General features: G+C 48.3%; 1 protein-coding gene across 3 annotated transcripts in view; it reads right to left on the reverse strand.

Moving 5' to 3' along the window:
• Nucleotides 1–15606, reverse strand: part of cadm4 (cell adhesion molecule 4) — an 85804-nt gene that overhangs the window by 12491 nt on the left and 57707 nt on the right. For 2 of the 3 annotated variants that reach the window (XM_061216567.1, XM_061216555.1), the window contains exons 1-2: nucleotides 8572–9735; nucleotides 2897–3043 (exon numbers count right to left, since the gene is read on the reverse strand). In XM_061216567.1, coding sequence (XP_061072551.1) covers nucleotides 2897–3043; nucleotides 8572–8653 — 229 coding nt within the window. In that variant the 5' untranslated portion in view covers nucleotides 8654–9735. Of the gene's footprint in view, nucleotides 1–2896; nucleotides 3044–8571; nucleotides 9736–15606 lie in introns of those variants that run through there. The other variant, XM_061216562.1, reaches the window with a different exon arrangement.

Genomic DNA, 15606 nt, shown 5'->3' on the forward strand with positions numbered 1-15606 from the left:
AGAGTGTGAAGAGAGGGGACAGAGAGGCGGAGAGCCAGGGGAAAAGAAGGGATGAGGGAGAAAATGGAAAGATCAATAAAAGAAAATTGGAAGAGAGCGTGAAGGACGTTTGAAGCAGGGGAAGAAGAGGTGGCAGCAGGGGGGCAGATGAGAGGAAAGAGGCGGATCGGGAGGACAAGCCGGAATTAGGGGGAAATGGAAAGAGTGAGGTGTGAAAAAGAGAGGGGTGTGGAAAAAGCAAATGAGAAAAAGAAAGAGAAAAATAAAAGGAAAGGGGAGATAAGCAAGGTTTAGGAGGGAGGACAGAGGGAGAGAGGGACAAGGGAGCTTGGGTTAATTCCACCATTTTGGATAACGATCAATCAAAGACCAGATGAGCGATCAATCCCCCACCCCAGCTGAGCTGAAACACTGCACTGAGAGAGGGAGGAGAAAATGACTATCCTTCTGTAGTGAAAGAAAAACACCACAAAAAAAAGTTTGTGGTCAAAAAATAACAATAACCAATAATGATGATAACTGTCATTTTCTGACAGAAGCTCGATTGGCATTGTCTGAAAAAATCCCCAAACTCACTTTGTATCGACTGCCTGTGAGAGCCGTCTGTTCACCCACCTCCATTCTCTGTCTCTGGCCTCCTCTATACATGCCACTGCGCTCCTCTGCAATCCCCTCACCACAATGTGTGTGTGTGTGTGTGTGTGTGAGAGAGAGAGAGAGAGATTAGGTGTGTGTGTACTTTTTGGAGAGAGACGGAGAGATAGTGTGTGTGTGTGTGTGCATGTGTGTGTGTGTGAGAGAGAGTGTGTGTGTGTGAGCGTGTGTGTGTGTATGCGCACGTGTGTGTGTGTGTGTGTGTGCTTTTGTGAGAGAGACGGAGAGATAGTGTGTGTGTGTGTGCATTTGTGTGTGTGTGTGTGAGAGAGTGTGTGTGTGAGTGTGTGTGAGTATGTGTATGCACACGTGTGTGTGTGTGTGTGTGTGTGTGTGAGAGAGAGAGTGTGTGTGAGCGTGTGTGAGTGTGTGTATGCACACGTGTGTGTGTGTGTGTGAGAGAGAGAAAGATTGGGTGTGTGTGTGTCTGTGTGTGCTTTTCTGAGAGAGACGGAGAGATAGTGTGTGTGTGTGTGTGTGAGAGAGTGTGTGTGTGAGCGTGTGTGAGTGTGTGTATGCGCACGTGTGTGTGTGTGTGTGTGTGTGTGTGAGCGCGCACATGTGCGTGGGCCTGCCATACAACCAGTGTGGTGCTTGAAATGTGAGAAAATGTTCCTGACAATGTTTGCTGGCAAAATTTTCAAATTACTTTTTTTTTCTTTGGGAAATGGCAGTTGAATAGCACAGCTGGTGCCATGGCTACTTCTTCACCTATCACTGGGCTTCATTTACACAGAACTGGGAGTTAGCCAGACTGGTGCTGAGAACTCACAGTGCACACATGTTCAGCTGTCCAATCAGACACTTCTGTAAAGAGCGCTACATTATTGCAAAGTTGGTTCGCTGGGCCCAGTCACCCCAAGTGATTTTCAGTGCTTATCCTGAAAATGTAGATATTACCAACCAAACATGACGTTTCACATGACAGAAACGGATTAAATTCAGTTTTCAAAAAAATTGCGCCATAGATTGAAGTGGAGGGGCAGTAAATACATCTCATCTGGGAGTCCCCACAGTCTCTCTCTCCCTCTCTCTCGCTCTCTCTCGCTCTCCCTCTCTGAGTCCCCACAGTCTCTCTCTCTCTCTCTCGCTCTCTCGCTCTCTCTCGCTCTCCCTCTCTGAGTCCCCACAGTCTCTCTCTCTCCCTCTCTCTCTCTCTCCCTCTCTCTCCCTCTCTCACTCTCTCTCTCTCTCCCCCTCTCTCTCTCTCCCTCTCTCCCTCTCTCTCTCTCACTCTCTCTCTCCCTCTCTCTCTCTCCCTCTCCCCCTCTCTCTCTCTCCCTCTCTCTCTCTCTCTCCCCCTCCCTCTCTCTCTCTCCCTCTCGAGTACAGATTAGCCTCCTCTTCTTTTGACCGGCGCTCAGCCTCAGACAGTTATCAGCGGCCGGCTGATTTGAACGAGCTTTTCCCGACGGAGAGCGAGGCCTTTCTGATTGGCTTGCGGGAGCGGTTGAGTGACGGCGCGCCGGGACCCACCCCATTACGGGGCGGCAGGCCGTAAATCTCCCGCCAGTGCGTTCGGCGGGCCAGGGGCCGCTTTAGCAGAGCGCATAAATACCCCGTGATTGAGCGCCACCACTGCCGCGGCTGTCTCACGAAAGAACCGGGCCCCCGGATCACAAAGACCGACGAATCACATTCTGTCCCTTTGCCTGGTCACTCTGAACGCTAAATCCGTCAGCCCAGAGGACCTGAGGCTCTGCTTTGTGGTTCTGTGTCACGGCAGATAAGATAAGATGAACTTTATTGAATCCCTAGGGGCAATTTATATACACTGCATTTAACCTGCCCCGGACCGACTCCAGTTCTGAGGACAGTGCCTTGGTCAAGGGCAATGGCAGGACTACGCCTAACCCAGGGGTCGGCAACCCTGGTCCTGGAGAGCCGCAGGGTGTGCTGGCTTTCGTCTCCACCTTAAAATAAGCAAGCGACTCAGACCCAAGAAACCAGGTGAGGTGAGTTAACCGTGTAATCAACGGCTTTCATTGATCAATTAATGCCAAGCAACAACGAAAGCCAGCACACCCTGCGGCTCTCCAGGACCAGGGTTGCCGACCCCTGGCCTAACCTGACATGCATTTCTTTTGGTGTCGGAGGAAACCTACACAAACACAAGGAGAACATGCAAAGCCGGCCAGGGAGTCGAACCCAGAGCCAACCCACTGCAACACTTTTTTTTAAGAGAAGATAAAGAGGTGTGGGGCTGGCATGCCTGGTGCCAGCGCCCCCCCTCCCAGCTGACCTCTTGTGCCGTTGAAGAAGAGCGTTTGTCGGCGGGGGTTCTGGATGACCACGATGGAGCCGTCATAGTTCTGGAGCCGGCAGGAGATCTGTGCGGTCCCACCCTCCAGCACCGTCACATTCTCCGCCTGCACTGCCTGGCAGCGGACTGCAGGGTGGAGAGGGAGAGAGAGAGGGAGAGAGAGAGAGAGAGAGAGAGAGAGAGAGTTAGGGGGGCGAGGGGTGATCAGTCATCTGTTCACAAGTTCTGTCCCCTTCGTTTCACACCAGCGGGGCGAGTTCAAACATGACACACGCTGGCGTAGGCATTAGCCTCAAGCATCGTAATGGCACAGCACAGGAAAAGCTCAGCTCTACAGCAATGTCCTGGCCACAGACACTGTGGGGAATGGGGTTAAAAACAGCACACTCGAAAGTGTGTCCATCGTCCAGACAGACAGACAGACAGTTACAGCTGAGGAACTGAACAATGCCGGGCGATGGGTAGATATGCAGCTGCATCTGGTGTAGCACGACAGTGAATCAAAATGTGTGTATGTGTGTGTTTGTGAGAAAAGGAGAGACAGAGGGGGAGAGAAAGAAAGAGAGGGAGGGAGGGTGACAAAGAGGGAAGAGGGAGGGAGAGAGAGTGACTGTGAGAGAATGAGAGAGTGTGAAGGAAGGGCTGCTAAATAAACTGTCCGGACAGAAGAAATATGTGTAGGGTTAAGACAGAAGGGCAGGACAAAGATTTTAAGAGCAGTGGTTTTTTATCACAGACACTGAGCTGGTCTCTAATCTAACTTCATCTAAATTTAATTTCAGCCCATTTTTATCTCCCCTGATACCTGACAGATTGCGCTTCAGAGTCCAGCTAAGAGATGGAGGAGGGTTAATAAAACATTGACAGGCTCAGTATGGAGCCACCAAAATGGGGGTGGGGGTTGGGGTTGGGAGTGGGCGACGGGGGTGTGGGAGGACATTTGAGACAGAGAAGGAGCACACTCAAGCTCCACACAATTATGATCATAAGTGTGGCCATTATTAATCCTGTTCTCTTCATCAATATTGTGATTCATATCTGCAATGTCATCCCCGCACTAATTATTATTATAATGACTGTTATTAGTCACCGCACGGAACCCACAGTTTTAAGTGTCTTTGTTTTAAGGACACTGATTGTAATAGCAAGACTATATCAAAAGAAGCCAAGCTAGCCTACCACTGGCTAGCCATTTTTCATGTATCAAAACTACTAGTAATTATTCAAGCTGAGACAGTTCCAGTCGGAGTGGCTGAATGGATTCAATTGGGAGGTGAAAATGGGGCTAATTGAGCAGCCATTTAATCCACTTCAGAGTTCGCCAGCTGCCGGCTCTTGATGTAAATTGGCTTGATGGGGCCAGAACAACGCAAACAAAGCAGTGGTGGGCGGGGCAACGCGGATCCAACGCAAGAGCCAGCCAATGGGGACCTGAGCATGGAGACGGGCAGGAAGTGAACAGTGTCGGAGTGTTCAATGACACCGCAGCTGGAAAAATCTGGAGTGACGCAGGGCCAGCGCCACAATTGGAATGTGAATGCTATCCGTGCTACACCGCGTTCAATGGCATCATTCAGAACAGTCATGCGGAATCAGCCAGCTGTATTCAGAGCTCAGCTGCAGTGTCAATATTCTGTGGCTTGTAATAACGTTCGCAGCGGTCGAAGTAGCACCTAGCAGTCCTAGACCGAGTCGTGACTATCAATAAAGGTGAAAGAAAAACAGACCAGCTGCATAAATAATAATCCTGGTCCATTAAAATCAACCTACAATAATACACTCAACAAGCACCAAATTATATTGCAAGCCAGGACGATCGGATCGATACTGACCCACAGTAGGGCCCACTTACACTATGAAAAATAGATAAAACTGAGAAAAGACATTGCGACCCAATGGTGTAGTGACCACGATGCCCATGTGGTGGCAGTGTGGCGCTGCAGTGTGTTAGTATCTTATAACCAATCGACGTTGAAAAGGGGTCTTTATTTACGGGGGGCACGCGTTACATGGACCGGCAATAACTTCAAATTCATGAAAATAAAAAAATAAAAAACGTATATACAAATAAATAGCGATACAATGCTTTATTTGCGAAGTCTAATGGCTCCGGGGAAGCGGTGAGTTATGGTAAAGAGAGATGGCGTGAATTAGATGGCTTGGGTAGGGGCCAGGTGAACCACGATTCACCGCGATAAATTGTGGAAACTGCCTCACCGCTCAGAATTAGCGACGTTCTATATGTCTGGAAGCGGAATTGTCAGCGGCATCCGCAAATTGCGCTGGTTTCAGAACCCCTAGGTTTTAAAAAAACTCATGGATATAGTTCCTAAGCAACACTCCACCGCGAACACGCACTCTCAGCAAACAAATGCGATTCGCAAATAACCCCACTCTCTTAAAACAACCGCATTTCACCTTTTCCTTTAGTTTTCTCATTCAACACAGTTCTCACCCCAGCCGTCTCGTTCCCATCCTCAATCCACACCCTGTCCTTACCTATATCCCCTATCCAGTTTTCAAATCTAACTCTGCCTCTAGCCTTTTTCCTCTTTCAAATTTTTTAACTTTTTTTTTTCTCTATCAACTTTTGAAAGTCTCTCTTGCCTTCCCCCTGTGCGCTGTGTATGTTAGTCCGTACATTAGCTTCAGGTTAAACAACTTTTTTTTTGAAAACGAACAGATTGTCTGAAAATGCTGACAGGTTGAAAATTTCCTTTCCCCTCTTCCCTTTCTGTGGTCTAAAATTAAAATTCTGTCTCTCCAAGGAATCTTGTACACTGCCAATCAAGCCCTGTAAAAAAAAAAAACAAAAAAAAAAAAACGCTAACTATAAATAAAACATAATCCTCTACAAATCTTGCTCCATCTCCTTTTCTCATTACCTCATTCTGTCGCTCTCCCCATCCCTCTTTTCTTCACAATCTCAAGCTCCGTTATTCTCTCTCTCTATCTCTCCCTTCCCTCTCCCTTATTGCTAGATCTTTGTTGCATTTCTCTACCGGTCTCTGAATTCTTTCTCCCCTCTGCCTTTTCTCCTCTATCACACTTTCCCACCTTTACACCTACACACTCTCTCTCCACCTGCTCTCTCCCTCTCTCTAATCCTCTTTTTCTTCACTCCCTCGCTTTTGAGACTCTCTCCCTCTGTCTCCCTCATGCTGTTATTTCTTCTCCCCATGCTCCCGCTCTTTCATCCCTCTCTGCGTGTCCTCCTGTTCATCCCCCCTTCATCTCCGTCCTCTCTGTTCCTCTTCCTCTTTCCATCTCTCTTTCCGTATTCCTCCCCTCTCTCCCGCCTCATTCCCTCTCTCTGTAAATGTGATTTGTTCTGCAGCTCAAGTCTCTGGTATAATCACCCCGTTCTTATCCTAGAGAGAGAGAGAGAAGCAGAAATGTGGAAGGAGAGATAAAAGGGAGAGAGCAAACATCTCTCTCATCTGTCTCTCTCTCTCTCTCCCCTTTCTTTCTCTCTCTCTATCTCTCTTCCCCCTCTCTCTGCATGCCGCGTGCTCATTAGTCCTCTCCAATGGACACAATCAGCTTCACTTCCATCCACTTTCCCTCCTCTTCCCAGCGCTCAATCCATCTCCAAATCTCCCACTAATACAGCCCAGTGTCTTCTCACTCTTTCATCCTCCTTCCTCTCCCTCAAACAGCTCCAACACCCCCTCTTCCTCCTCCTCCTCCTCCTCCTCCTCATCTTCCTCCTGCTCCTCTTCCAGCTGTTGGGACATTGACCCCTGAGTCTCTCTGCGTTACTGCTTCCTGTGCCCTTCATATGCTCTCCTTCACACTGCCCTCCAGCACGTTCCACTGCCTCCTCCACTCTACAAGTACTACAAACATCGCACTTCACCATACAATAACATGTAGCGTCTTACGACGTCTTGCAATAATTTGTAGCATCTAAAATTGTACATAAACGCTCGTGCTTCAACCACCGAACACATCCACCCCACCCGCCCTCCCTCTCTCTCTCTCTCTCTCTCTCTCTCTCCGTTTCCAGTAGCGATAATCCAGCTTTCAGAGCTGGAGCGTTTTGTTCGGAGAGAGGTGTCCCGCGGCATTCACGTCCCAGCGCCGCGTCCACAGTCGCCGAGGCGCACAACAATAGCGGCTCAGGGAATATTTACAGCGCAATTACACATCGATTCTCCGGCAGATTTGAACACACAGATGGAACAACGCGTCGGATTTCTGCAGTCTTTACCTGCCCCTCTCCCCGCACTCCTGGATTTAAAATTCTAATTACGGAGGGCTCATTGGCATGAAACGCATGTCTCTATATAATGGCGAAATATACAAGGCCTCTCTCTCCCTGTTTCCTGCAAGCCTGGGAAAATGTCATTCCTCATTAAATTAAATGAAAATATGATTAGTATGCGCCAAAAATGGGGAACTGTAGTAACACATTACCTGTGCTTTACCTATAAGGTTCTTCGTCACAGTAAATGAACACTAACGATTCAAATATGCAAACAGCAATTATAACGCCATCACTGCCAACAACAAGCAAACAAAGATTTAATTTTTCATCCATCCCTCCATCCTCCACCCTCTGTTTTCTCTCCGTTTCTGTGGAGTTTCAGTTATTTTCTCTGTCCCTCAGGCTGTAGCAGGAACTGCCACCTTTCCCTCCATACCTCCTCACTCTTCTGTTTTCTCCCTCCCTCTCTTTTACCCCCAGCCCTCTTCTTCCTCTCCTCTTTCTCCCTCATCTCTCCCACAGTCGACAGCATCACTCCTTTGATCCCCTTCTCTTTGTCTATATTCAGCAGAAACAGTTCCTCCGTCATTCATCTCCCCTTTGTCTCACCCACTTTTCCCTCTCTCCATCTCCTGTGCTCAGCATCTCTCTATTCTTCTGACGTCTGTTCCCCTTTAATACCATTCCGCTCATTGCCATGTTCCCCTCCAACACTGCTTCTCTCTCTCTTTTCCCCTCTCTTTCCCCCAGCCATCCTATTCCATTCTGCCCCTCTACCAATCCTAACACTCTTCTTCATTATATCCTCCCTTGTTCTTTCTCCTTTCACTACACTTCTCTTTTCCTTTGCAATGCTCCTTTACCTCTCCTTTCTCACTGCATATCTCCTCTATCCACATGACTCTACCTCTCCCTCTCTTCATAACAACCAGCATTCTCTGTCCACACCTCCATCTCTCCCTCTCTCCATAATAACCAGCATCTCTCCCTCTCTCCATAATAACCAGCATCTCTCCCTCTCTCCATAATAACCAGCATTCTCTGTCTACACCTCCATCTCTCCCTCTCTCCATAATAACAGCACCTCTCCCTCTCTCCATAATAACCAGCATCTCTCCCTCTCTCCATAATAACCAGCATCTCTCCCTCTCTCCATAATAACCAGCATTCTCTGTCCACACCTCTATCTCACGCCACATCTCTCCCCGCTTTGACATTTTCTCCATCCCGATCCCCCACTTTCACATTCTCTCCATCCTTTCCCACATTCCTCCACTCGTCCCTCCCTCCCGCTCTCTCACTGCTACCAGCACTCTGTCCATCACTCTATCTCAGTCAATCTCTCCCCCCCCCCCTTCCGTGTGCCCCCCCCCCCCCCCGCCCGCCCCCTCCGCTGGTGGCAGATTGATGATGGAGGAGTGGAGGGGTGGGGGTTTGTACTTACAGCAGAGGGAGAGCAGGATCAGGGCGCACAAAGCCACGGAGAGAGGGGGGGAGAGGAGGAGAGATCGCAGGCCAGGCCTCATTGTGTATTGAGCTGGGGGCTCTGAATGGACCCTCTGTGCCGAGCTGGACCGCGGTTTCACCGCTCTGGAGAGCTCGACACCGTCTTTAACCGCGCTACGCCGACTGGCCCGGCTTAATGGCGCCTTTGTAGCACGCCGGAGGAGACGGATGTTAGTTGGAAGCTCTGTGGGTCATTCCGAGCCGGGCTAGCGGCTACAGGAAAGCACTCTATAGCGCCGAACCACAGCTGGAATACCAAACTGAGCCGTGCCGTATCTCACCGAACCACAGCTGTAATACCAAACTCAGCCGTGCCGTATCTCACCAAACCACAGCTGGAATACTACACTGAGCCGTGCCGTATCTCACCAAACACTACAGAGCTGTGCCGTATCTCACCAAACAGTACAGAGCCGTGCCGTATCTCACCACAAAGTGCTGAGCCGTGCCGTATCTCACCAAACAGTACAGAGCCGTGTCGTATCTCAGTCTAGTACTTTACTATGCTGTTCCGGGCCGCCCAAACATCACCGTATCCCTGCCCTGTTAGCAAAAATCGTTTGACTGGCGGCTAATATGTGGTCTGCGACACTGGTGTTTTGTACATTATCTAGTGACAGCCTGTAATACAGCACAACAAAAGAAGCTGCTGAGGACTGAACTGAATTACACAGCTATGATTTACGCGCTAATCAAATACGCCAGACGGCACAGTGCCAAGACAGGATAGCACTGTGCAATATTGGACTACAGCGCACAACACTACTCTCAGTACTACTGGGTCACGGCTCAATATGACACGAGTTTCATCTTAAGATGAAGGAACTCGGCCAAACAGCACTTCGCACTAAACCAAATCTCTTCCACGCTTAGATCTCCTCTTTCATCCCACTGCCCTGCTCTCTCCCTGTCTTTCTCTCCGTATATCTCTCTCCCTCCCTCTTCTTCGGTGTCTCTCCTCTTCCTCTCGCCCTGTCCTCCTGTCCTCCGTCAAGACATCGCAGTGAAAAGCCGTCGCTTAATCCGCCCAGGTTGTCTTCCTCTTTTTCCGGAGCTTTTCTTCCGTGATAATCAAGACCCCTGGCCCCACACACACCCTCTCTCGCTCCTGTTTTGTGGCTGCCTGTCCCTCGGTCACCTCTCTTTATATATTCCGCGTTCGCGTCTCACACTCGCCCTCGCCGCATTGTGTTTGTGTAGGGAGAGTGTGTGTGTGTGTGTGTGCGGATGCATATTTAACATATTTGTTATCTTTGTGCGGGTTGGGGCGAGGAAGCCACAATGGCCAGTATTCATGTGCCTAAACAGACACACTCTATGAGTGCGCGTATCTATTCACCCAGGGTATATAGTTGTATCTGTTCGCCCGCTGCTTTTGTGCAATGTCCCTTCTTCCCCTCACAATCGCTCAGTTAACATCCTGTCATGGGCAGACAGAGAGCTCACTGAGCCGCTGGTGGTCCTTTTTAATGGAACGGGAAGTTTAATGTTAAGCCCATTCAGCACTACGTGGTGCAGCGTGTGTGTGCGTGTGTGTGTGTGTGTGCGTGTGTGTGTGTGTGTGTGCGTGCGCGTGCATGTGTGTGTCATTATCTGTGCATGTACACTTGGATGTGCACAAGTACGTGTTTACATGCAGGTGTGTGTGGAATGCACATGTCTAGGCTGTACACACTCAGCGAGCAATTTATTAGGTAGACCTGTACACCCGCTTGGTAATGCGAATATTTAATCAGCCAATCATGTGGCAGCAACTAAATGCATAAAAGCAGGCAGACGTGGTCAAGAGGTTCAGCTGTTGTTCAGACCAAATGTCAGAATGGGGAAGGAATTTGATCAAAGTGACTTTGACCGTGGAATGATTGTTGGTGCCAGACAGAGTGGTTCTCAGAAACTGCTGATCTCCTGGGCACAACAGTCTCTCGAGTTTGCCAAGAATGGTGTGAAAAACAAACAAAAAAAACATCCAATGAGAAGCAGTTCTGTGAGCAAAAATGCACTGTTAATGAGAGAAAGTGCTCACTGGGTGTATGTGAAAACAAGCTTCAAGAGTTTGTGTGCGCATGGTTTTGTGGATCATACATAGACATATTTTAGACATATTTTTGCAGTATTGCCACCAGCCCACCTAAGAGTTCCTGTGTGTTTGTTATGGGTCCTCCCTGTGTTTATGTCTGTTTAATTGCAGTATCTAAAACCCAATTCTGTCCCCATCTTTTTTCCTTTCTCCCTCAGTTCACTTCCAAATCAAATTTTTTAATGGCCTCCGTTGGCAACACAATGGAACAAGTGTTGCCAAAGCACTTAAGGGGCTTAAGCCACCCCGTGCTGAAAATATTAAGCACCATTACACCCCTACTGATCCCAGGCTGGATTTAGTACACCAGAGAGACGGATCTTAGGCAGGGTTTAGTATGCCAGAGAGGTCAACAGAGCATTTAATGCCATACATTTTAGGACTCTAAACAGTCTTAAGAGGAAAGATACCTTTTCGTGTTTTTAAGACAGCGTGTGCCAGCATATGTATCTGATGACTGAAGTGGTGATCATATGACAGTCTGTCATTACGTTCACTTCTGTTTTCTAGGTCCAGTCCAGAAACACTTCCGTTTTCTCACCAACCTCTCTCACTCTCTCCCTCTCCCTTTCCCTCCGATGAAGCAATGGAGACATATTTGTGTTGAGAGTTTAGTGCTGGACTGAAAGTTTCTTTCATTATTTTTTCCGGGTTTGCTCTACCGAGTAATATATTAAGGTTTGCATGTTTAATAGAGGAACTTTAAATGTCAAAGTGTCTCTCTCTCTCTCTCTCTCTCTCGCTTTCTCTCTCTCTCTCTCCCCCTCTCTCTCAGAAACAGAAACACAGCCATTTTATCAGCTCTGTCCTCCCTGTGAAATTGTGAAAAGATGGGAGATGTCATGATCTGTCTTCGGTGTGCTGCGGCAGATCCTGAATGTCTGCGGGTGATGTGGATGTTGGGGGGGGGCGGGGGGGCGGTTGGTGCTCAGACAGCTGTAACTGTGGCTAGCTGGTAATGCTTCATACACCCCCTCCACTCCACCCCACCCTGGGTGACTTCCACCTGCAGGGCGGTGGATTCAGGCTCTTTAATCCAGAAGGAGGGGGGTCTGTCAATACCACTGGCACAGCTGACCTGGAAGGGCCTTCTCCACCTTTCCCTTCAACTCTCCCATAACCATCCATTTTACCACAGCGGCAGTCCCCCCACACACACACAGACACACACACACACACACACACACACACACACGTGCACACACACGTGCACACACACACACACGCGCACGCGCACACGCACACACACACACACACACACACACACACACCTCCCGCCAGCACCTGTTCTTTTACCGCGCATCCCAGCTGCTTCTTTCGGTGCCCACGGCGAAGCCTCGAGTAATGGCTGATCCGATCGCTTGTCCCCTCGTGGAAGGTCTTTGTGGCGATGACAATGGCCGTGATGACGGTGATGGCGATAATTACGATCATAACGGTTTCTAAATCATTATCATTCAGCCTTTACCAAGACACACGGCCCATTATTGGGTATGCCCCCCCCCCCCCCCCCCCCCCCCCCCCCCCATCTCGGCCCGATAATATAATACAGCATAACAAGCAACACCTTCCCTCCTTTGTGCCTATTTAGTGACATTTAACAAGATGATTATTCCGCCATATAATAATAGAATCTTCCCCCGAGCGCTTTTGATGGTTTTCTATATCACCATCTTTCACTTTCTGCTCTTTTTCTCCCTCTGACCCCAGAGGAAGTCTCTGCACCTTGCTCTTCCTCTCACTCTTTCTTTTCTGTTCTCTTTCTCTCCTTCTCTCACTCTCTCCGGAGGAGAAAACCACACACTCATCAGTTTCCGAGCCCGGCTCTTGACGAGCAAACTTCGCGAGGGGAATATTAACGAAGCTCTGCAGCCAATTAACACTTAGCTCACATAACGAGCTCACGCGCCCTGACACGCTCGGCGTGACGAGCCAGGGGCAGAGGAGGACAGGAAGTGGGGTTAATGGTGCATTAACGCAGGCTGCGCAGGCAGGGAGAGGTGGGAGGGAGAGGAGGTGAGAGGAGAAGAGGTTAACGCAGCTCGTAAACAATCACTGACTGGAGTGAATGTGGCTTCACCCTAACTGAGACTCAGCAACAAAAGAGGATTAATAAAACACCCAGACAGACACACATACTCACTCACACAAGCACACACATACACATACACACTCACACACATACACACTCACACAGACACACACACACACATACTCACACACACACACATACTCACACACACACACACACACACACACACATATACATACAGACACACACATACATAAACACATACACACTCACACACACACACATACTCACACACACACACACACACACACACACACACACATATACATACACACACACACATACACACTCACACAAGCACACATACATACTCACTCACACAGACACACACACATACTCACACAAACACACATACGTACTCACACAGATACACACACAGACACACACTCACACAGACAGACATGACACACACTCACTCACACACACACACACACACACTCACACAGACAGATGCATGTGCAGTACACAGGAGTGTGTCTTTCTAAACTATGTCCAATCAATTCAATTTGCCACAGGTCGACTCCAATCAAGTTCTAGACACATCTCAAGGATAATTAAAGCAAGCAGGATGCACCTGACCACTTTGGAGTGCCAGAGCAAAGGGTGTAAATGAGTGATTTCTGATTATTAATACATTTGCAAAAATGTTGTGTTGATTGATGGGCAAAAATGGCGCACTTTATGAGGTATTTATTAGACTTATTTTTTAGACGTATTGATCTTCTGCCGCTGTAGCCTATTCACTTAGAGTTTTGATCTGTTGCATGTTCAGAGATGCTCTTCTGCATATCACTGTGGTAATGTGTGGTTATTTCTGTTGCCGTCACCTTCCTGTGAGCTTTGACCAGTCTGGCCATTCTCCTCTGACGTCTCTCATTAACAAGGTGTTTTTGTCTGCAGAACTGCTGCTCACTGGACGTTTTTTGTTTTTTGCAAACACTAGAGACTGTTGTTACATTATTATTGGCATTTGAAAAGCAGTTTCTCAGATACTCAAACCACCCTGTCTGGCACCAACAATCATTCCACGGTCACTTAGATCACATTTTTCCCCCATCCTGATGGTTGATGTGAACTGAAGCTCCTGACACGTATGATGTTATGCACTTCTGCCACATAATTGGCTGATTAGACAATCGCATGAATCAGTAGGTGTTCCTAATAAAGTGCTCAGTGAGTGTACACACACACACACACACACACGCAAACATACACATTGCACGCGCACACACACACACACACACACTCACACACTCACACACTCACACACTCACACACTCACAAAGGCTGGGCACCTCCTGTATGTACAGAAGTGAGCGCAGTGAGCCAGTGAATGTTCTGTACGTACGCTCTCACATGCTGAACAGCATTACGCTATAACCACTTGACTCAAGACAAATGAAGAACTGCACAAACTGAGCAATGGTACGGAAGGGGAGATTGAGCTGAAATAATTAGAAAGCCCACTTGCGGCATTCGTTTTAAAATGCAAATCCATTTAATTTTTATTTGCTTCGCTTTGCTGCTCCAATCTTGTGCTCTCTGTCAATTTCTCCTCTCCTTCTCTCCACTCTCTCTATATTAGAGCACTATTAATATACTACAGGTCTGTGTTCATGGCCTGAGGGCTGTGTTTGTGTGTGTGCGTGTTTGAATGCGTCTACCCAGCTTGTGCAAATATGCATGGCATGCGTTTGTATTGTCATGGATCTATGTGTATATATTGTGTTTGCATTTGGTTATATTGTGTGTACACAACTGTGTGTATGCACTGTATAAGTGTGCATGTGCGTATGTGTGTCAGTGTGTGAGTGTGTGTGTGTGTGTGTTTGAGTGTGGATTATGGGAAAACGCACTGAGGAAGAAAGCAGTCCCAATCTAATACCAATCTGTCACTAACGGGATTGCCCATCTTTCTTCTGTTTCACTAATGCTTATGTTCCCTGTCTGCTTTGCTGTGTCTTCTCATCTATCTCTCATTCCCTGATTTTACGCTCAGGAACCTGGACTTTTCACTGGAAGAATTAGTTAATGAAGCATTTACAGGGACCCGTATTGCCTTGAACTATACATTCATCTCTCAGATTAGCATTAGGACACATTTATATACATTAAAAGAATCTATTCATTCTGGCTCCAAGCAGGAAGTACCCCCGGGATTTTGGGCCCCAGCACTCCTGGAAATAGAAGGTCACTGTCAGACAGGGCCCTTGGTATCGTTCTCATCTCCCTCACGGTCCCCCGGCCTCTAACACGCTCTCCCATTCTTCCTTTGGCTTGTGTGTGTGTGTGTGTGTGTGTGCTTGTGCGTGTGTCTACTTCTGTGGTCTATCAGTCTCCTTCTCAAGCAGTTAGATTCTCTCACACACACACACACACACACACACACACCGTTATAGTTCCTGATGCTAATATGGTTTACAGACTTTATTGTCCCTGGGTTATGGGATGCTTTTCCATCTCCCTTTCACTCAGCCCTGAAGTGACACTCTGGCAGCCAGGACAAACCCTTCCCAGACAGCAGGAGCAGGAGCAGGCCCCTCCACAAGGCCGTTCTAACCGAGTCAGCACATTTCTGTCAGTCCCACTCCTCCAATCCATTCCCTACATCTCTCTCTCTCTCTCTCTCTCTCTCTCTCTCTCTCTGACACCCCCCCACGCACTCACAAACATCCCCAAGGCCAACATCTCTTACTCTTACAAACCACCAATCAGCTCACAGCAGACCCAAGGCCCCGCTACACCCCCGGACTGTAATGCAATCAGGGAATCAGGTCCCCCGGGAGATTCTAAGGTGATCAAAA

Source organism: Conger conger, chromosome 1, assembly GCF_963514075.1.
Source record: "Conger conger chromosome 1, fConCon1.1, whole genome shotgun sequence".
Lineage (NCBI taxonomy): Eukaryota > Metazoa > Chordata > Actinopteri > Anguilliformes > Congridae > Conger > Conger conger.